The sequence below is a fragment of the Ziziphus jujuba genome, chromosome 1 (assembly GCF_031755915.1).
Source record: "Ziziphus jujuba cultivar Dongzao chromosome 1, ASM3175591v1".
Classification (NCBI taxonomy): domain Eukaryota; kingdom Viridiplantae; phylum Streptophyta; class Magnoliopsida; order Rosales; family Rhamnaceae; genus Ziziphus; species Ziziphus jujuba.
The window spans coordinates 33,316,182-33,337,835 of record NC_083379.1 but is presented as its reverse complement, the minus strand read 5'-3'; the positions used below and the strand labels follow the sequence as shown (position 1 = coordinate 33,337,835).

Below are 21,654 nucleotides of genomic sequence, written 5' to 3'. Positions count from 1 at the left end.
GAAAAGTAGAAATTGGAAATGGATGGTTCGGTAGCATAATAAATAAGAATATATATATATATATATAAAAGAAAGGAAATGAAAGAAAAACAAAATGATAGAAAAGCCAAAGTTTGTATAGCTCTAGAGGGTTCGAAAGCGATCCATTGATTCTAACCCCCATAGCTTTTAAAACCTTTTGCGACTCAGTGAATGGCTCTTTTCTTTTTCTTTTTTTTTCTTTTTTTTTTTTTTTTTTTGATACAAAGTGAATGGCTATTTTCAACCATACAATGGACCCACATTTTGATATTTATATATATAAAAAAATAATAATTATATATAATACCAAATTCATTGCACATATCAGAGCAAGCCGTCTAAGAGAGGAGAACCAAAAGGCAAAACGCTTATGTTTATGACCCACCACATGACATGGGTCCCTCTCCAAAACCCAATGCATAGTTTTGTTTTTTTTTCCAAGTCAACAAAAACATATATATGTGTATGACTCTTTCTCTCTATACAATGGAAGGAGGCAAATTTTGACCGCTACTAAACTCAAAGGTCTCATTGGTTGACCTCTATAACAAAACCTGTGACGTAATTAATTTGTACATTAAAACTTTAAAGTGAAAATTGCTGCATTTTGAACATTCCCTAATTAATGTGCTTGAAATTCAAGGTAGACAGCAGACTATATTATTTTTAACTTTTGGCTACTTTTCTTCATCTTAGGAGGAGTAGGTAAGGGTAAGGCAATGAATGGAGGAAAGAGTGGTTATATTTTCTCTTCCAGCTTTTTTTTTCCTTTCAAATTTTTATTTTATTCTATTTAGTGAGCTAAGAAAACTAGTTTGTGATTAATAGTCTTCTATTGATAATAAAATGGATATATAACATGGTTTGATTCTCTAAAAATTATATGTTTTTAATGCATGTAAAATAGAAAGTGCATTTTTTTTCTCTTTCCTTTTTTTTTTTTTTTGGGTTGATAATTAAGCTCTCAGGCTTAGTTAATTTATTCAAGAAACATGAAAAATATGCATATGTATGTATTAAAAAATTCTCCTCTCTCTCTCTCTCTCTCTCTCTCTCTCTCTCTCTCTCTCTCTCTCTCTCTCTCTCTCTCTCTCTCTCTCTCTCTCTCTCTCGTATTGATCTCAAATGTATGAAAAACAAAAGTGCATATTTTAAGTAAAATATATATATATATATATATATATATATATTTTCAATTATTTTCTCCCTTTAAGACAACATAATATATATATATATATATCTTTATCATGCGAAAGAAATCCGTATTAAACCTATTGTTATATTTTACAATTATTTTTCTCTTTTATTCTTTCAATTATTTGCTATTTTTGATTTTTTTTGGTTTTATTAAACTATTATTATTTTATTAATAGCTATGTTTTATCATGCATATTAAAAATAATTAATTCTAACATATATTTAATATCCATATTTTCGATCAATTATTTTTTAATTTATAATAGATTATACATATATATACCAAATTTTTAAACTTCTTATTTTATGTATTTTTTGACTGAATTTTCTCCGTTATTTTAAATAAATGAAATGATATATATACATAAATAGTGTTTACACATATTTGTTTTCAGATATTTTACTATAATCTTAGGATCAGAGTTCAAAAAAAAGATATTAATGGAAATATCAAAGGTTCAAATATGGAAATATTTATAAAAACATTGAAAATTATTGAATATCAATAAAAATCATAAAAATGATAGAAATTACTAGAAATTTATTTAAAAAATAAATTTTTTTATTAAAACTTTAGATTTAGCTTTTTTAATAAATTAGTTATCAAATTGATTATAAAATTACAAAAATATTGAATAAATATAATATTTTCCGAAGTAATGATGTATAGTGAGTGTTGATGTTTATAAATGTATTATTATAAATAAAAAATATGCAAAAAGATCATATTTTATAAAAATATTTATATAATTAGGATATATAAAAAAATTATTACAATTATATTATATGTCACAAAATATTATCTCAATATTATGTAGAATTTTTGAATGGTTGAAAATTATTAGTTTCTTCCTCATCCTCATTTTGAGATGTGAAATAATAATAAGTAATTATTAAAAATTATATTTCTTTAATAATTTTTCATGTAATTGTTAATATATTAAATAGAGTTATCCTTGTTAATAATTATTATATGATGTTGACTCTAATAGTTGCAGTTGAAATTGTTCCCATATCTTATTACTTGACAATATTTCATAAATATTTCATCAATTCATCTAGCTATATTTGTAAAATATATATTTTTTACACTTTTTTATAAAATTTTATCTACTTTATAATATTTATCATTTCTTTCACATGTATATTTGTAATTTTGTATATAATATAGTTTATGTTTATAATATTTATAGAACTATTAAATTTATAATGATAATAAAATAATATATAACTAGATAATTAAACATCCATAATATTTATTAATTTTTTATTAAAAAATTAAAAAAAATTAAATTTAATAGAAATTTCCACAAAATTTTTAAAATTTCTATAGAAATTAAGGATTTTTTAATAAAATTGTGAAGAAATTAATATGGATATTTGAAGGAAATTTTGATAAAATTTTTATCGAAATATTAAAAATTTCGATAAAAATTTTCAAAATTTTATCTATTTTCATTTTTAACCAAAATTTCATTTCCACTCTTTAAACATATGGAAATTTCATTACTCTTTAAACATATAAAAATTTCGATGAAATTTCCATAAAAATTTTGATTTTTTAAACTTTGCTCGGATCAATAAATTATATTGATAAATACATCATAAGATTTTTGTTTTCTTAGGGATGGAGATATTATATTAGCCTGTTTGAATAGTTAGCTACCACCATTGATTTTTCAAACCAATAAAAATATGTACTTTTTTTTTGGCTTATAATCATATGGATCTGTGGTAATTCCAAATAATAATGTCCAACACTTAAACCCTATCCACTCAAATCAAAGATGATAATGCTACTTATGAAGCTTCTAGTTTCAAAATCTTATCACTTATAAAAAGTGATTAGACAAGCATAATTAATAAATCCTATTATCTGTCAAGGTTTTGATGGTTCAATAAAAAAAAATAATAATAATAAAAAAAAAATGATCCCATAATTTCATAGTTGAAAAATAAAGGATTTTTTTTACTTCAATTACCAAATCTCTGTTTCTTTGCCTTGCTTTTTTTTTTTTTTCCCTCCTAAATTTTATCTTGTATGTATATATATATATATATATATATATATATATATATTTTATTTTTTCTGAGCTTTATAAAAAGGCACTGTTTGTTGTTGGTTGTTAATTATTAAGAGAAAGTGACCCTAATATAAGAAAATGACAATTCAAAGTTAGGATTTAGACAAAAACACCTTTAGCATACATAAAACTTCCCCCAATTACGTATCAATTATTGAATAAAAAAAAATTACGTATGAATTAGCAATTTGTTGTTGTTTTTTTGGTTAAAAGCAATTTGTGGTTTGTTAAGCAAAGTTGGTTCGAAAAAGGAAACAAAAGCAAGTAATTACGTACGGTTGGAATCTCAAATTCCTAAGTGCTGTTGTCCAAATCTAGATATGGGAGAAGCCTTCATCTTTACCATGTAGTTATGCATTAGCGATGGCCAAATACATTTAATCCAACTAACTAAAATTAAGCACTTGCATATATAAAAAGGCCACCTTTTTTTTTTTTATTTCATTCCCATCAAACTCTATTATAATTGCCATTTGAGCAACTTGCTCTGATAATCCGTTTAAATATCGCTAGATTAGAAAAAGAGTGGCCAAAAACAGCTAATCTATTTTTTTTTTTTTGAATCTATTAATATTATAAAACTTGTTGGATGAGAACCTTTAAGGAAAATGAATTGGACCAAAAAAATTGATTCCTCATTATAAACTTTAAATGAAACCGCTCTAGTACCATTGATTCACATAACATGAAAAATATTTTAAGAAAAGAGAAAAAAAAAAAAAAAAAAACATGAACAAAACAATTAATACAACCTTACTCCAAACAGAAACATCCCCAACCTAAAAGGTAGGAAAAAGCAAGAAGAATAGAAAACCCTTTTGTTAATATGTCTAATATTTATCAATATTAGAAAAAAGAAAAAGTTTATCAATATTAGAAAAAAGAAAAATGGATTCGTTAGTCATACTTATGTCATGTGTACCATATGATACAAAATTGAGGAAAGAGAAAAAAAAAACACATATTGAATGTTTTCAGATTTTAAAAAAAAATGTTTTGTAAGTTAAATAATATTTCCATTTGAAAAAACAAAAAGGAAAAAGAAAAAAAAAATCTTAATTTGGAAGGATGATGAAAAAAAAATAAAATAAAATCAAAGGGGGGGTGCAAAGTCCCGGTTTCCTGTACGTGATATTTGATGAGGTGGTGGTTAGAGTTGGACTTGTGGGGTTGGGTGTTTTTGAGAGGAGGAATAACTGGCTTTGAGGAAGTATACAATGCATGTAGCAAAGCTCCAGCAATTACCTCTGAAAGTGACACCTTTTATTTTTTATTTTTTATTATTTTTTTTCTCGTCTCCCAATATAAGCTTTCTTTCCCACTCACATTATCTTTCATTGCATACAAACACAATTCCTTCCCACATTTCTCATCAACACAAAACCGCTACAAGTTTCTTTCTTTTTTGCCCTGCTCGTTGGGGTTTTCTTCAAATGCTCTTGAACTTGATACTTTGGATTTTGATCATCTCTTTCGCTGCTGCAACTCTTTTGGCTGTAAATCTGCTTCTTTTTGCTCTCCCTGGAGGGTTCTGCTCTGAGGAACACTTACATTTTGGTTTGTTGTGGGTTCTTAAGCTGTGCTCATGTCTACCCTCGTCAATTCCAGTGGTATGTTTCTGGGTTTTGCTTTCTTAGTTGATTTTTTCTTAAAGGGTTTTTTTTTTTCTTTTTTCAGCTTTTATGGTTTGGTTTAATGGGTTTTCATTTTTTTTTTCATTTTTTTTTTTTTTGGTGGGGGTGGGGGATGGGTGGGTTTGGTTTGATGGTCTGCTGTTGATCTTCGATATTTCTTTATCTACTTAGATTATTTATATGCAAAGTCCCTCACTTGTTTAGACAATAAGTTTAAGAGTAGAAGATTTTGTTGATGGATCAACTTCTGTGAATCCTTTTTTGTAGCCTTATGTTCTGTTCAAGAAGCCTGTGCCTTTGTTTGTTTTGATTTACAAGTTTTCCTTGAAATACCACGTTTTAGGTTTAGGAAGTCAGATGCTTTCAGATTGAATCATTAAAAATTATCGCCTATGGGATAACTATAAGGATCTAATAAAATCATTTCCACTTGAAGATGCCTCTAGGATTAGTATTCTGGCTAGAGAATTCTTGCAAATTCATAATTTTGATACGTATGGTGCGGTGCAGTTGTAGCTGATTTTAGATTTCTCTATTGGGTTTTCAGGTGATGATGAATTCTATCCTGGGGGTTCTTTTTGCCCAAATCCTATGGATTTGGAACGTTTCTAGTCAATTGGTTCCCATGTGGATGTCTATTGCCCTCCTAGCAAGCGTGTTCGCCTCAGTACCCCATTTGCCTTCGGCGGAAGTTATTTCGAGCAAGACAAGAAACCATCCATCGAAGTCCTTCCTGATGAATGCCTTTTCGAGATCCTCAGGCGTGTACATGGTGGTAAAGAGCGGAGCGCCTGTGCTTGTGTCTCCAAGCGATGGCTTATGTCATTGAGTAGCATCCGCTTGGCTGAAATTTGCAAGAGCAAAAGCCAAGCTGCAGACAAGGTGGTCGTGTCTTCAAAGTCCAATTCGGAGTTATCTGTCTCTGATGATGTTGAAATGATCACTTGTGATGAAGAGCAAGAACTTAAAAGTGATGGATACCTTACAAGGTGTTTGGAAGGCAAGAAAGCAACAGATACTCGACTTGCTGCTATTGCAGTGGGGACCAGTAGCCGTGGGGGACTAGGAAAGCTTTCAATTCGAGGAAGCAACTCCGTTCGTGGAGTTACCAACCTTGGCCTCTCAGCAATTGCCCGGGGTTGCCCTTCCCTGAAAGCTCTTTCTTTGTGGAATGTTCCTTCTGTTGGAGATGAAGGTTTGCTTGAGATTGCTAAAGGATGTCCGTTGTTGGAGAAACTCGATCTTTGTCAGTGTCCTTCGATTTCCAATCAGGGTTTAATTGCAGTTGCTAAGAGCTGCCCCAATTTGACAGCTTTGAATATTGAATCTTGCTCAAAGATTGGGAATGAGGGATTGCAAGCTATTGGAAGGTTCTGCTCCAATCTGCAATCCATATCTATCAGAGACTGTCCTCTTGTTGGAGATCACGGTCTCTCAAGTCTGTTATCTTCAGCCTCTGCAGTGCTGACAAAGGTTAAACTTCATGCTTTGAATATCACAGATTTCTCTCTTGCAGTCATTGGGCATTATGGCAAGGCCATCACCAATCTAAATCTCAGTGGTCTTCAGAATGTGAGTGAGAAGGGTTTTTGGGTCATGGGTAATGCTCAAGGTCTTCAGAAACTGATTTCATTGGTAATTACTTCCTGCCGAGGGACAACAGATGTGAGCCTCGAAGCCGTAGGCAGGGGTTGCGCAAACCTGAAGCAGATGTGCCTGCGCAAGTGTTGCTTTGTATCTGACAGTGGCCTGGTAGCCTTTGCTAAAGTTGCAGGTTCACTTGAGAGCCTGCAATTGGAGGAGTGCAACAGGGTTACTCAAGCAGGGATTATTGGTTCTCTCTCAAACTGTGGAACAAAGTTGAAGTCTCTTACCCTAGTAAAGTGCATGGGAATCAAGGATATAACTTCAGAAGCACCTATGCTATCTCCTTGCACATCCCTTCGATCCCTGTCCATTCGAAACTGTCCAGGGGTTGGCAGTGTTAGTTTGGCCATGGTGGGGAAATTGTGCCCTCGTCTTCATCATGTAGATCTGAGTGGACTTTGTGGAATTACAGATGCTGGGATTCTCCCACTTCTCGAATGCTGTGAGGAAGGACTCGTCAACGTGAATCTTAGCGGCTGCTTGAATTTGACAGATGAAGTAGTTCGCACTTTGGCCAGGCTACATGGAGCAACCCTTGAGGTGTTAAATCTTGATGGATGCAGGAAGATTAGTGATGCAAGCTTGTTGGCGATTGCAGACAACTGCTTGTTACTCAGTGATCTTGACCTATCAAAGTCTGCTATCACTGATTCTGGCATTTCTGTCCTTTCTTATGCAAAGCCGATCAATTTGCTAGTCCTTTCTCTGTCAGGCTGCTCTGGGGTATCAAACAGGAGTTTAAATTTCCTGAAGAAATTGGGTAAGACCCTGGTGGGTTTGAACATCCAACAATGTAAATCAATCAGCAACAGCACAGTTGAGCAGCTGGTGGAAAGCTTATGGAGATGCGATATCCTTGCCTAATCAAGAAATTAAACAATACACACCTATTTGCTGAACCAGAGAGGCAGATATGGAGGTGATTACAGTTATTCAAGTCCATCAATTCTGGTTTAATTAGAAAGTTAGAAGATGCTTTAAGCTCATACACTTAACTCACACGGGTAGCAACATTCAGCATACACTTTTTGCCCATCAACGGTGGGTATGGACCTGCTGGTGCTGGTAACTCAGTGGCTTGGTTGTTTTTCTGGAGACTCTGGCAGATACTTCATCATCTTCTTTTTGCAGGCATTTGCTAATGTAGAAAAGCCTGTTTTAACTGTTTAGCCTTTCCTTGACAGGAGGCTGTCTCTTTCATGGCCCATGGTTTCCCGAGAATTTAGCTACCAAGTCCTGATTTAAGGTTTTCACTTGTGGGTGATCTTTCTTTGTGGTTTTAGGTCCTGTTTTTGTTTTGCTGGATGCATAGCTCGTTTTTTAGCTTAGTCATGCATTTCCTTTGTTGGCGTGTCTGATCAAGCTTTTGTTGTTTCCAGTCTATGGAGAGTGTGTTGTTTGAATCAGTCCAGTTTAGTCAAGTGTCTTGTAAGGGGGTTTGCCCATGTATGGGGAATTTCTTTTTTTCCTTTTGTCCTTTCATGAGGGGATTGTTAGTATTTTGGGTTGTTTTGAGCAGTTCTAGGTGTGGGGTGTTCTTCAGATCTATGGGCTTGGTTTGTGGTCTGTATTTCAGTCTGCAATGACAACCTTGTATTGGTTGTCTTTTTATTTTTCTTCAAATTTTTTCCAGCCCAGTCTAGATTTGCAGATGTTTCCTGCTTATGAATTGTACACTTCGATCACTTTGAAAATAAGTAATGGAATGAATTACCTTGTCCCTTAAGTCTGCTTTGCAATTTAACTTGTTTGAACTTTGATTACTTTTTTAAGATTAAATGTAATAGCAATTCACAACAATATTGGATTTTGTAGATAATGTTAAAGCTTCTTTTCACATGGTACATAAGTTGAAAGTTCTAGACTGATTGATTTGTGAAGAACAAGTGAAGAGCATCTTGGTTGTTAGATTGGTGAGAATTCAATTTGAAGGAGAAAATTATATGTTGGGAGCTTAATTAGAGCTTTTCTATTAGGCGCTTTTTGGAATTTATGCTTTCAAACATCTCCTTAAATCCCTAAACAGACACTGGAGTAAATTTTATGATGCAGTAATGTTTCAATGGAAAAATGAAAGCCTTGAATGATTTTGTGTCAGATGAGAAGGATAAGACAGGTGCTGAAAGACGTGGTGGATGTTTTAGGTGCATATGATAATGGTGATGGAGAAAAACAATGGCTAATGGTTGTGGATGAATTGAACCCGGATATATGATTTTAGATACTTTTAATGGGTATTTAAGTGAAAGGAAATAACAAAACAGGTGACAGCAGTGCTGCAGAAAGGTAGTGGAAGCAGTAATTACCGGGCCCTTCTTTTTTATTTTGGGCAAATAAATATCATATTTTTGGCCCTCTATTTTGAATTTTTGGCACAAATACTTATCTATTTTGCAAACTTTCACCATAACTCTTTTTCATTTCACTTTTACTTCATTTTAGCCAGCTCACATCTGTTTTTGTTTCACTCATACATTGAACTTAAATGATAGTTTCAACTTTTTTTGCCTGTTTTTAATTTAAAATTGTCTTTTTATTAAAATATATTAGATGGCTATGGTTTCATTGGCAAAAGAATTAAAAGAATAATATTAAAAATATTAAATATACATATATCAAAATGTGTACTAAGAATTATGTTAATATTTAATTGATTTATGTATAATAATATTTATTTTTTTAAAATTTATCTTTTTGATAATTAAAATATAATAACATATTAATCTATAAAATATTAATATATAACTTTTAATATATGACTTTAAATAAATTGTCAAGGGTCTATAATAAATTTGTTTTTGAAAAATAGACATTTATGCAACAAATTCAAAACAAAAGAGATTTTTTCTTTTTTGAACCTCCACCGTCCACACTCCAACCATCACTAAATCATTGAAAATTCCAATCGAAAATTTGCAAAATGGCCACTCCACACATCTCGAAGTCAAAAACCATTGTGCTCAAATTTGAATTCTATCATGGAAGATGTCATTTTAATATTTTTAAGGTGGGGAAATTGTTTGTGGTAATTGATTTGGGTACTGTTTAAATGTGTTTATCAATGAATTGACATTTTGTCCTCTATGCATAATATGTGTGAGACATTAATAAAGGAAACAGTAAGAAAGGGCTGGATACTGACTCAGATTTCAGATGCCAAAAAACCCACACTACTAAAGCCCTCACTGACTCAATTTTCAGATATCAAAACCTACATTTCCAATATCCAGGCCTATATGCTACAACTAGCTACTCAATAATATTGTCCCCCTAACCATGTGTATCTTCTGAGCAATAGATTATCATGTTTATTTATTTATATTTTATTCTAAACAAATTTAAGGCATGTTTAGTTTTCTTTTTTTGAAGTATTTCTATTTCTAAAATCAAGCAAAATATTTTAAAACCAGGATTAAACAAACTTGTTACAAATACTCTTAAGAACTCAGCCAGACAACCTATTAAGTTTTCACCAGAAAGTAGAAGAAGGTAGCCCAAATCAAGTTTTTAGTTCTCCATTAGATCCAAGATTGGATGATTTTGACATTACTAATGAAAATCTTAAAGTGCTTCTTGTTGGTCAACAGCCTGGTTTCAAGTTTTAGCCCCGTTAGATTTCGTTATTTCCTTTGGATCATTCTATTAATTGTCTAAAATTGTGAATTGAAGAGTACTAATGCCTCAATCAAAGGACAGTACTGTGATAAAAATAAATTTCAGTTTTCTTAATAATTTTCAGAAATACAAAAACTAAATATTGAAACTTTTTTTTTTTTTCCTTTTCATTACAACAATTTTCAATTTAAAAATAGACGAATATATTTTGAATTGAGTACTTTTTTATAGGTATGAAAGTAAAAGGATATTAACTAATTAACTTCGCTTCATAATAAACATAGAAACTTGCAAATTGAAGAAAATATTAACGTAAAATATTTCCACCAACAAAACCATTTACCTAGAAACAAAAATAAAAGAAACTAATAATCCTTTTTTTTTTTTTTTTTTTGTTGTTGTTGTTGTTGTTGTTGTTGTGTGTGAAAAACTAACAATCCAGTTTGGTTGAAGGCGAATGGACACATTTTATTGCATAGCTAACAATGAAGCCTTTTTTATTTATTTATTTATTTATTTATTTTTTTTATCGGTTGACGAAAGGAAGCAATCAAAGAAGCTCTTTTTCTTTTATCTTTTTTCACTTTGATCAATGAAAACTCTCCTAATTTTCATTTTCCTTTTGGGCTTAAAAACTAAATCCAATTCAATAAAATTAACCTGCCTGCACGTCTGCTTTATCAAAGTATAGAAATGGAACAGCACAGAAGTGATATGTGAAATCATAATGTCAAAATCATAAGAAATATTCTATAAATAAAAAAGAAAAGGCACACACATGCACCACAAGCACAAGCTCTGTCTGATGACAAAAAAGAGGGGTCTAGTACTTCAATAATTAGAGAAAAAAAAAAAAAAGTAGAAAAAAGATAGTGAATATCATCCAGAAAAAAGATGAAAAAACACTGAAACCTAAAGTCAGATTAAACACTTGCTTGGCTTCTCAAAAACATTTTCAGAAAACAAAGTACTCCCTCTAGCACAGTTACACTCTATGCTGGGACCCCCCACTTTAAATCTCCTTCAAAGGAATTCTATTGGTGAAAAAATGTCATTTTCATCTACCTTACCATATCGTTTGGGAGCTACCGAACCTTCCACTTCCCTTGTTTCACAAAACCAAAATAATACTAATCCTTGCCTTGCACTTTCAGAGAAGACTACTCAAGGCCTCCTCAATGGCATACCAAAATCAGCTAAAGTTTGCTGCACTCGCTCTCATCATCTCCATGTTTTCTCTGACTTTATTTTCTTCCAATTCAGGTAAAAAAAAAAAATAAACCCATTAAAAATGCACTTGGCGACTTGCTGAATTTATTAATAAAAATTTTAATGATTGAAGAGATTATTCAAAGTTGGTTGATATATAGGTGTATATATATATGTGTGTGTGTGTGTGTGTGTGTGTGTGTGTGTGTATACACCTATTTTTTGTTAATTTGTGGTGGTTTCGGCAGATGGGTCACTGCTAGTGAGCGAAGAAGATGAGGATTCAAAGCAAATGAAGTTGGTCTTAGGTTCAAAGCCACCAAAGTGTGTAAACAAGTGCTTGAGTTGCAGACCATGCATGGCTGCTTTAGTTATTCCACCACACCGTAACAATATTGGTTTTAAAGCAGCTACAAATCACCAAGATGAGAGCTATTATCTTCTTACATGGAAATGCAGATGTAGGAATAAGTTTTTCCAACCTTGAAGAAACATTTTTATATATACCTGTTTTTTTATCTGATAAGGATGTTGATTATAATAATTAATTACCATTTGTAAAATATTTAATGTAGCTCTCACTCCACCTAGAGATCTATATATTCTATTTGCTCACACTATTTTTTCCCATACCACGACTCTCTTTCTCTCTCTCTTATACACACACAATAATTTGTTCATTTTCTTAAGCTGGTAAAAGCTATACAAAAAGTAACAGTAATCTTTGTCATACACCTCCAGATTTGTATTAATCTAGTAGAACTTCAACAGTTTTAAGCGTACCCTGGAACAGTTTTAAAGAGTACACTTGGAATAAAAAAGATAAAAAGGATTTCAAGGATGAATAAGTGCATACGATATTTAATGTGTCTAAATTAAACCTATGACTGTCTTTACTTTTTCCTTAATTTGAAGAACAATTTTAGAATCCTCATTATGAACTCCATCTAAAGAGATTATATTTGATCAAATTTTCCTACTACTTTCTTATCACCCAGCCAAAATGAGAGTTCTTTGAATCTTTGAGTGGGTTAATTAGGTTATCAAATGAATTAACCTTCACTCTTACGTACAAAACTACATTATAGGTTCACTGCTGGACTGACTTCACCTAGATCCCTTTTTTTTTTTTGGGGGGGATAAAAATTCATTAGCAGAAAATAGTATCGATTCGGTTAACTATTCAATTATTTGTACAAAAAAAAGTTCCCACCCCAATTAAAAAAATAATAGTAATAATTTATAGATAAAAGAAAAGTTGAAGAGAAAAGCTCTTTAAAAAATGGTACACACATAAACTTTCACATTGGCTTTAAAAAACAAAAGAAAAAAGAAAAAGTACTTCGAAAATTCTATTTATCATAATTTTATTTTTAATATTAAAATACAAAAACAAAAGAAAGAAAAAGGAAAATTATCCTACATTTTAATGAATGCGTTGTTCCATATAATTGTTCATTCTTTAACATTAATTCGTAAAGAACCGAGTTTTAAAGAATAATAATATATGATAAATTAGATCAGTTCTCACAAAAAAATTCACCAAAAATCATAATGGCAAAAGAAAAAAAAAGATTATCAGAATTTCACTTCAGTTGTCATTAATCAACAGCGACGCTTATTTTGGTAATAACTTGGGACACAATATGAACACCTTCATCCCCCCACCACTGTTTAGCCGTCATAGACAAGAAATTCGGGTTCAGTAAATAAAGGGGGACTATTTACGTCTCCCGGGGTAACATTTACATAAACTCTTGCTTCTGCAAAAGACTACTGGAATTTCCAACCAAAAAAGGAGACTATAATTTACAATACATACACATATATACATACATACATACATACATATATTTATATGCTACTCATGCATACTTTATTGGGCACCTCAACTGGTCTTTAGGGTTTTGATCAATCTGCTTACTAATTTGCATCACACCCGAACGCATGGATCAGTAAGTCATTGTTCTAAGCAGATTGGAATTATTAATACCTTCTGTTGGTTTCCAGATGATACTTTCCAGATTAGCGCAGAAATTCTTGTAAAACTGCAAAAAGAGCCACCCCAAATTAAGATACAAGTCATGAAGATGCCTTTACCTTCCATATGCATTTTTACAAACTTATGACCCAACAAATCAAACATATACGATATCTATCCTATCTATAAAATAAGATGGAAATGCTCTCATGAAAGATGCTAATTTTCTAATCAATACATTTTATCTTAGTTTAAGGGAAAGTTTCTGGACTACACAGTGTTAACGCAATGAAATAGCAAGTAGGCACCAAAACAACAAAAACGGGGAAAGAAAGAAGAGCTTCCCACTGCATTGGCTAAGTGTGGCTTGGATAAAAATTAAAATCTCATGGAAATCATGCAGAAGGTAACCTTGTGATATTCAAGAGTATCCCCAGCAGCCTTTCGAACATCTACCATGAAAAGGGATGGTGCAACTTCATAAACCTACATAAAAAAAAAAAAATGAAACTGATTTACATACTACTTATACGAAAAGCCTAGAATTATTGGAAATTTAAAACCCAAAAAAAAAAAAGACACAGCAGACACATCAAGTAGTTACCTCCAGCACAACTGCAAACTGTCCAGCCTTATTCGCAGATACTCCTTCAAGTCTTGTCTATTGGAAAAATACCTTGTTAGCTAAATTAGGACGTGTCACAGCATTGAGACTAGTAATATCCACAAGATAATCCAACATGGCATTATTGAAGAAATTTTGTGCTTTTTCTCCTAGGGGTAGCCAAGTCACGATTAGATATTCAGCAAGAAGTACAACCATATAAGACAGGTAAATATTACAAGAAATACCTTGTAATTCCGTGTATGCACTTTGAGACACATTGATTCTGCAACAGTTTCAATAGTTGAAACTATAACTTTTGCTGGTTTGCGAGAAACAAAACGAGTCTGCCTTTTTACATAATCCTGCCAAAGAAATTGATTCTGAGAGAGACAGAGAGAAACAGGAGCTCCTAAAATTTTACATATAATTGAACCACATCAGCTATAAGAAATATATCAAGCGCAAACAGGAGATGGCATGATAAATAAAGTTTGATACCAGAGCAGCCAAAAAAAAAAAAAGACGAAAGATAAATGAAGTTTGATACATTCTAACAGCAGGTCTAGAATTGATAGATATAGAACAAGCAAATTAGACAGTAGGCTCCTGTGCACTCAATCACAAACATCTTCCATCATTTCATTTCTCATTAATTTTTATTGAATACATTATCGTTATAGAACAATCCTGAACAATTTATAAAATTCTGAAACAAACAAACTACAATTCTAGACTTATCAAAGGCACACTATAACATTATATCCAGAACTACTTCAGCTGACAAGATATCTTCGCTTTTGAGAGTGTTCCATGAAACATTGTACACAGGACAGAAAAGAATCCTGCCAACTGATTAGTACCGCACAACACGCAGTTAACTTTTCTATTTCTTGCTTGCTTTGGAAACCAAAACAGAGATTAATTTCTATCTCATAGTAAAAGCATTGGCATGGTTAAGAGTAAACAAAATGAAATATGGATTAAAAATTTCACCAACTTGCAAGCACAGGATGTAGTAATTTTTCTAAGATTTCAATCATAAATTTCAGACTATCCCAACTCATAATACAAATTATGGAACGGTAAAGTAGTATATTAGATAAGGACCTCTTTTGGAATATAGATGCTTCAATTATGTACCTGCCGCCGGTCAAACAATGCTGATAAATTCAACCCTTGCGATAGGGTAATCATCTCAAATGCATTCATTAACAAAGGACCACCCTCACTATTTTCTGATTGCTCAGTTGCATATTTGTCCTGGAGAAAAAGTAGAGTTACCAAATATACTTAATAGGGCATTTATATGCATAAAACCAGCAAAAATAAATAGATCTTCTCCAAAGGCTTAGGTTGATTTAAGTTTAATGAACTCTAATCTACCAGCCGCATCATCCAGTTGCAAAGTGCACAGAACACTGTAAATTAGCATTATTAAAATCTCTTACTTCCAAAAAAGATATACAACGATGACAAAAAAGAAAATGACTAACCTCTATGTCATTAAAAACTGCGTTGACATCATCCAGATTTACTTCCTCATCTTCCTTATGTTTAACGGGTACATAACTCTTTCGAAACCATGTGTCTTTTCTGATTCCTTCAATCCCAATACGCTGCATCAACAGATAAACCATATTCAATGAAACGAGAAAATTACAAACTTTTTCTTCCTGTTGCAGTAGAAAGTATTTGTCTGATCCATGACAAATTAAAATACTCACAGTTTCAGGGTTGGGATCAAGTATCTTATGTATCAATGACTTTGCCCCAGGGGAAAACCAAAATGGACAAGAAAACTGGGCCGCATTTATCTAAAAAGGAGCCAAAGAACAGTTAGACATTTCCAGATTCCAACCATGCTAGTGTAGTCACGATAATACAGTCCAGTGAGAAAAGTTCTCCATTTTTTTAGGATTGATAAAAAAAAATAATAATAACAGTAGCAAAATAAAATAAACAATACGAAAGGGAATGCAACTGAAATCGTGCTTCTGTATTTGATAAGGAGAAAGATTCTTTCCTGTACTTAACAGGTACAAATATGCTTATATAGAATATATTGGATAAGCATCAAATCCAGAAACTTACAGACATGTTAAAAAAAATACAAAACAAACTTTTGGTACCAACACAACTATGGGCACAAGTTCACCCTAAAAACACATCTTGAACATGAACAGACAATTAGTAAAAGATGAACTTTTCATGCATCGTTTTTAAAGAGGTATAGATTAAAAACATAGAGCATTTAGCAAATCCATACTGCATTCAATTGTAATAAATTTTCCTAACTAGAACAATGAAAAAAAAAACCTTTTTGTATAGGGAAGGAAGGTCTATCTCTTCAAATGGGAGATATCCAGCCATTAAAACATAAAGGATGACACCACATGACCACACATCAGCAGCTGCACCATCATATCCCCGGTTGCCAAGCACCTGTTGGGCCATAATTCAGTATGCGAAATACAAATATTAATCTTTTTCTCTCCTTGTTATTTTTTTTTTATTTTTTAAAACTTCAATCAGAAAGAATGGGTTACAAAAACAAATTTCTTAAATATAACAACAAAACTTCAGAAATTTATTTATTATTTTGATGCCTCCTTTGTATAAAATTGGGGAATTGGTGACTTATCTCCATTGATCATCATCCATTAACCCAATCAAGTAAGACCTTAAGAGACCTATATGCATCCCCCCTTCACAACTTTTGTCATTGTCCATGCTATTTAGACTCCACACTTACTGGCATCGTTCGTCTTAAAATTGTTGTTTCATAATAAAAGAACGAATATATAACAGAAATCAGTAAAAACTCAATCCTTCGTTGAAGTGACATAACCAGAGACACTGGCCTAAAATTTGATACAAAATTTTCAAAATGATTACTGTCACAAGAAAAATGCACCTTGGCGGTAAAAGTTGTTCAGATACATGCATAGATAACAGAAAACATATTCCCAAGTCAGATGAAACCAAACTTTATTTGTATGTAGGAAATACAAATACAGCGTTAAAGCATGAGCCTCAAAATCATACCTCAGGTGCAACATAATTTGGGGTTCCACATGTGGTGTGAAGAAGACCAACACCCTGCTCAAGGATATAAGCAAAACAAGAGAAGCAGGATGTAAAGATAATAAGCCTCTTAAGCAAAGTCTCTGTTTCAATTCAATATAAAGTTGGAAGCAGAATGACAGCATACTTACTTGCTGAGGCAATGCACTCAGTCCAAAGTCAGATACCTTCAAATTTCCATAAGAATCAAGAAGAAGATTCTCAGGCTACACATCAGAAGGAAAAGAAAAAGAAAATAATTAATCAGCACAGAGAGTGACACATTGAGATCCCATTTTCCAGAAGAAATTCTTTAAAAACTGGATATTGATGCACACCTTTAAGTCTCGGTGATAGACACCCTTACTGTGACAATGAGACACTGCATCTATAAGCTGTTGAAAGTATTGCCTTGATTCATGTTCGTTAAGCTTTCCTTGGTGAACCTGTAATCCAAATGTAACATCAAATCTTCCCATCATAAAAGTTTTTCATTGAGAAGTTACTCTATTGGAGGCCTAAAGACCTAAATGCTTATCTTAATAATAGTCTCACATCAAGATTCTCCAAGCAAGTTATGAGGCAGAGAAGAAAAACTTACAATTTTGTCAAATAATTCCCCTCCAGTCACAAACTCAAGAATTATAAATATTTTTGTCCGACCAGCCAATACCTAGAATTCAGGAGTTAAAAAAAAAAAAAAAAAAAAAAAAAAAAATTAGAGGCAGAAAGTCAACAGAAGAAAAGAAGAAAGAAGAGAAAAAGACACTTTTCCACAAAGATACGAAGAGTAATGGCATACAAAGTGTTTTAAGATGAAAGTCGTGAAAGGGATATGAGTTATAGATAAGCATACCTCATGCAGCCTAACTATATTTGGATGTCTGACAATCTTCATTATAGATATCTCTCTTTTAATCTGAAATCCAAGTCAAAGAAGTTAGACAATGTAATTTCTCTCAAGATTCACTTTTTAACATAAGTTCATACTTGGACTTATTCTTTTCTATAGTAGAGGGCAAACAAATTCCTGTAATGGCACAAAAATAAGAGAAAACATGTAGAAAATGTAAATGGGTAAATAACATATGATAATTGAGCTTTATATAACAACCTATACATTGAATCCCCACCTTCTAAACTAGCTTCAAGCACAAATTTTATTACATCCTCTACAAGGTGAGGAACAAACATTATAGGCTCAATTCTTTCAAATCAAATGTTTACCTCCTCCTTTTTTTTTTTTTTTTTTTTTTTTTTTTCAAAACTCAGCAGAGATAATCAGTTCAGTGGTATGTGTGAATCAAATTCATTTTAAAATCGTGAAAATCAAGATTGATGATTAAAGAAGAGTTAACAAATACTGGATAACTATACTGAAAAGTCAAACCAAATCTCTGGAACCAAATGTATCCAATATTTAATTACAAGCTAATATTCAAGAAAATTAAACAAATCATGATAAACTGTCGTTCAAATTCAACCCCAATGCTTTCAAGCTTACAAAACTCAAGCAACATCCCTTTCCAGGCCAAGTTCACAAGTATCAAGAAAATCTCATTCCCTAAAAATGTAATAGCTCAGGAACTTCAGAACTCCACTGAAGGTTTCGACATGTTTCCTACATCACTCCTTTCCTACTTAGGTTTCACTCGGAAACAACCACCTTATATGGGAAAAATGGGCACAGTTTATGAAATACATCAAGTGAATTGGGCACATAATTTTAAACCAAGCATATTAAAATACAATAAGGCAATAACTTTTAGCAACTAGATGCTCGAAAGCCCACAAACGGAAATGAATTCATTGGCTTGGTTTATAAAATCTCCAAGTTAACGAAGGAGAAACAAGTTATATACCTGATCAACCATTCTGTGCTTGAGAATGGTGCTTTTGGCCAAAACTTTCATTGCTACACTTTCACCCGTCTCAGTATTTCGGGCAAACTTAACCTTGGCAAATGTTCCTTCGCCGATGGTTCGGCCAACCTCATACTTCCCCACCTTTCTTGCTGCCTTCCTCATGGTCTCTACAATCTCATTTCCCAAATAACTAACTAAATTCCACGATTGAGGGCCGAAAAGCAAGTTTTCAGTGATCTAGCAAGATTGAGAAGAACATTCAACCCATTAATTATTTCGCATATAATTCCTGAGAGTATAATCCACAACAGAATCTCCTATTTGTTTCCAAAATACGGAGGAGATGAAATGAAAAACAGAGGTTTCAGAATTAGAAACTGTCAGATATTTTGGTTGATCATTGAACCATGCCAATTCGAGTAAGCCAAAAAGTTAAAAGATTTATTCCAAAACAAGATTACAAAAAATAAAAAAATAAAAATTAATAACACTTTAGGAGGATTGTGCTTAAACAATTCCCCAAAAAAAAAAAAAAAAAAAAAAGAATTACCAAAACAAAGAATATAAAGCCTTAACTAAAGCTCATCTTGGCTGTCCTACTGATCAAATGCAAAGCGTGTGAAAAGGAAAGAGGAAAATTCTAGAAACTTTTTACTGGAATCTCTTTTTTGGCTTCCTTACGTTGCTGTGATTCACAGCAACCAAGATGAAACTGACACATTTAAAATAAAATTTAAAAAAAAAAAAAGAACAAAACAAAACAAAATTCGCAAATGGAGAATCGGAGTATAAGCAGGAAGCGGAACACAATAGAAAGGAAATAAAAATAAAAATAAAATAAAGTAAACGAAGAAGTTGAGGAATATTCCGGTGCGATCCTTACCGGAAGTAGATAATGACGGTGGAGACAGTCGTCGGAGCTCCGGCATCCAAGAATATCGTAATTGATCAGTACCGGCGTGTCCAAGGCTGAGAACTCGGAGAAGGAGAAAAAGCAAAATTTTAACTGCCGAAAATGATTTTTTTTTTTTTTTTAATGGAAAAACATGAAAGTCGTCATTTTTTATAGGCTAGAGTGTATTTTTATTTTTTATTTTTTATTTTTTATTTTTCTGAAATGACCTATGTTTATCCATTAATACTATATATGTTTTTTTTCGTAAAAGCCAAAAATATTATTTGTCATGGATTCATATCTAAGCAAGTAGCGCCAAAAAAACAAAACGTAAAAAAGAGTAGCAATTTTATTAAAAAGAAAAAAAAACAATTTTAATAGTTAACAGGATAGGCGGTTTACCATTTCAAATAGTTTTTAGCATTGATAGGATAATAATTAATTGATTCTAGAGAAAAGAAAATTACAGGGTAATTAATTAAAGGGATATTTACATCAATGGTTCTTAATGTGATTTTGCACTTTGGTCTTTCAGTTTTTTATTTTGGTACTAAACTCATTGAAGTATCGCTTTTTTTTTTTTTTTTTTTTTAATAAAAAGAGATTCATTGCCACAAGCACAAAAAGCCACCAAAAAAAGGAGGAATTACAACGAGAGGCCAAAATATTCGAAAGGTCTCTTGGAAGAGAGACAAAACAACCATTACAGTCAAAAACCAAGTTGTCATGAAGAGCTTTTTTTGCAAGCAAGTCTGCTGTATTGTTAGACGACCTAGAATTCCAAGAAATAGACCAATTGAATTTTAGGTTGGTGATCCAACAATGCCATCTTGGAAATAAAGTAGCACAGGATGTTGATATTAGGGTATGAAGTTAAGAAGTTCCATAAAAACAACATTTTCAGTCATTGAAAATTAATGATGATGGCTTTGCTAAGGAATTTTGGACTTATCAAGGCAATTGTAGATGAATCAAGTATAGCAAAGGCCGTAGAGAATAAATTAAGAATATCATAATACTTAGTCTATGATATCAGGTTTTGCGAAAGATCTCAAAGTAATCCAATGCCCTAGCCAACCGAAAAAAATTGAATGACATATATAAGGTAAAGTCATTTTCTAATAGGATATATCTTAAACAGAAAATTTTTAGGTTTAAGATGGATGAAAACAAATCTATCAGTTTGAACATTGATGTATTCACAAAATTAATTCAAGACTTGGAAAATCTAGACAATAAAATTGATGGTGAACATCATGCAGTAATTTTGTTGAACTCATAATTAAGCCCTTTGACCAATTAAAGGATATGCTCAAGTGTAGTAAGGAAAAACTATCATTAGATAGAGAATGGTTTGTTGATATCAATAAACAGATGATGGCAAGGTTATTATGGTAGTAGTGGTGTGTATGATAGAAGGCAGTCTATTCAATTTCTTATGGAAATTCCTAAATTTGATTTGTAGACAGTTCCAGAGAAGGCTATTCATCCAAAAACACTGTAATCAGTATAAATGCACATCCAGCAGTATAAAAAATTGTACATCAAAAGGCAGAATCTCAAGGTAATGGTTCTAAAATTGTATTGTAGAAATGTATCTGATCCAAAAATAAATCAAGAAAGAGGTGAAACTACCTCATTAGGAGTTAGTTAGCCTAGAACTAAAACATTAGCATGCTGCCATGAGGAAGAGATAGATATGAACATTTTTCATAGTTTAATCTAAATACTCTCGGTATAAACAATATATTATGATCTGAAGCTAGAATAGATGGACATGAAGATATTATTCTTTCATGGTGATATAGAAGAAAGAATTTGGCTGGATCAATCGAA

At 32.1% G+C, this 21,654-nt stretch overlaps 2 protein-coding genes across 4 annotated transcripts; one reads left to right on the top strand and one right to left on the bottom strand.

Annotated features, from left to right (window-relative positions):
- Positions 1-4,628: 4,628 nt before the first annotated feature.
- On the top strand, positions 4,629-8,309 carry LOC107404649 (EIN3-binding F-box protein 1). The gene is made up of 2 exons (XM_016011629.4): positions 4,629-4,912; positions 5,484-8,309. Exon 2 carries the CDS (start codon positions 5,756-5,758, stop codon positions 7,445-7,447), a length of 1,692 nt encoding a protein of 563 aa, XP_015867115.2. The 5' UTR covers positions 4,629-4,912; positions 5,484-5,755; the 3' UTR covers positions 7,448-8,309.
- Positions 8,310-12,982: 4,673 nt separating this feature from the next.
- On the bottom strand, positions 12,983-19,978 carry LOC107406413 (CBL-interacting serine/threonine-protein kinase 24). 3 transcript variants are annotated; one of them, XM_048481620.2, is made up of 15 exons: positions 19,807-19,974; positions 18,921-19,160; positions 17,915-17,977; positions 17,660-17,731; positions 17,397-17,504; positions 17,211-17,285; positions 17,041-17,094; positions 16,312-16,437; positions 15,720-15,809; positions 15,489-15,611; positions 15,136-15,255; positions 14,241-14,357; positions 13,993-14,049; positions 13,800-13,874; positions 12,983-13,455 (listed from the first exon to the last, which is right to left on the bottom strand). In XM_048481620.2, the coding sequence occupies exons 2-15, from the start codon at positions 19,083-19,085 to the stop codon at positions 13,360-13,362; spliced, it is 1,341 nt and encodes a 446-aa protein (XP_048337577.2). In that variant the 5' UTR covers positions 19,086-19,160; positions 19,807-19,974; the 3' UTR covers positions 12,983-13,359. The 3 variants fall into 3 exon arrangements, with proteins under 3 accessions (XP_048337577.2, XP_048337581.1, XP_048337585.1); XM_048481624.2 differs by lacking the exons at positions 12,983-13,455; positions 13,800-13,874 and having other exon boundaries at positions 14,031-14,162; positions 19,807-19,978; XM_048481628.2 differs by lacking the exons at positions 12,983-13,455; positions 13,800-13,874; positions 13,993-14,049 and having other exon boundaries at positions 14,240-14,357; positions 15,103-15,255; positions 19,807-19,978.
- Positions 19,979-21,654: the final 1,676 nt, after the last annotated feature.

Bases quoted from the DNA above. Each gene is read 5' to 3' on its own strand.
- LOC107406413 (XM_048481620.2), bottom strand. From the start codon at position 19,085: ATGAGGAAGGCAGCAAGAAAGGTGGGGAAGTATGAGGTTGGCCGAACC. The intron at 16,438-17,040 runs GTATGATTTTGA...ATGGCCCAACAG, and splicing joins CAAATTATGTTGCACCTGAG to GTGCTTGGCAACCGGGGATA. The intron at 15,810-16,311 runs GTTTTTTTTTTC...GCTCCTTTTTAG, and splicing joins TTCCTTCCCTATACAAAAAG to ATAAATGCGGCCCAGTTTTC.
- LOC107404649 (XM_016011629.4), top strand. From the start codon at position 5,756: ATGTCATTGAGTAGCATCCGCTTGGCTGAAATTTGCAAGAGCAAAAGC.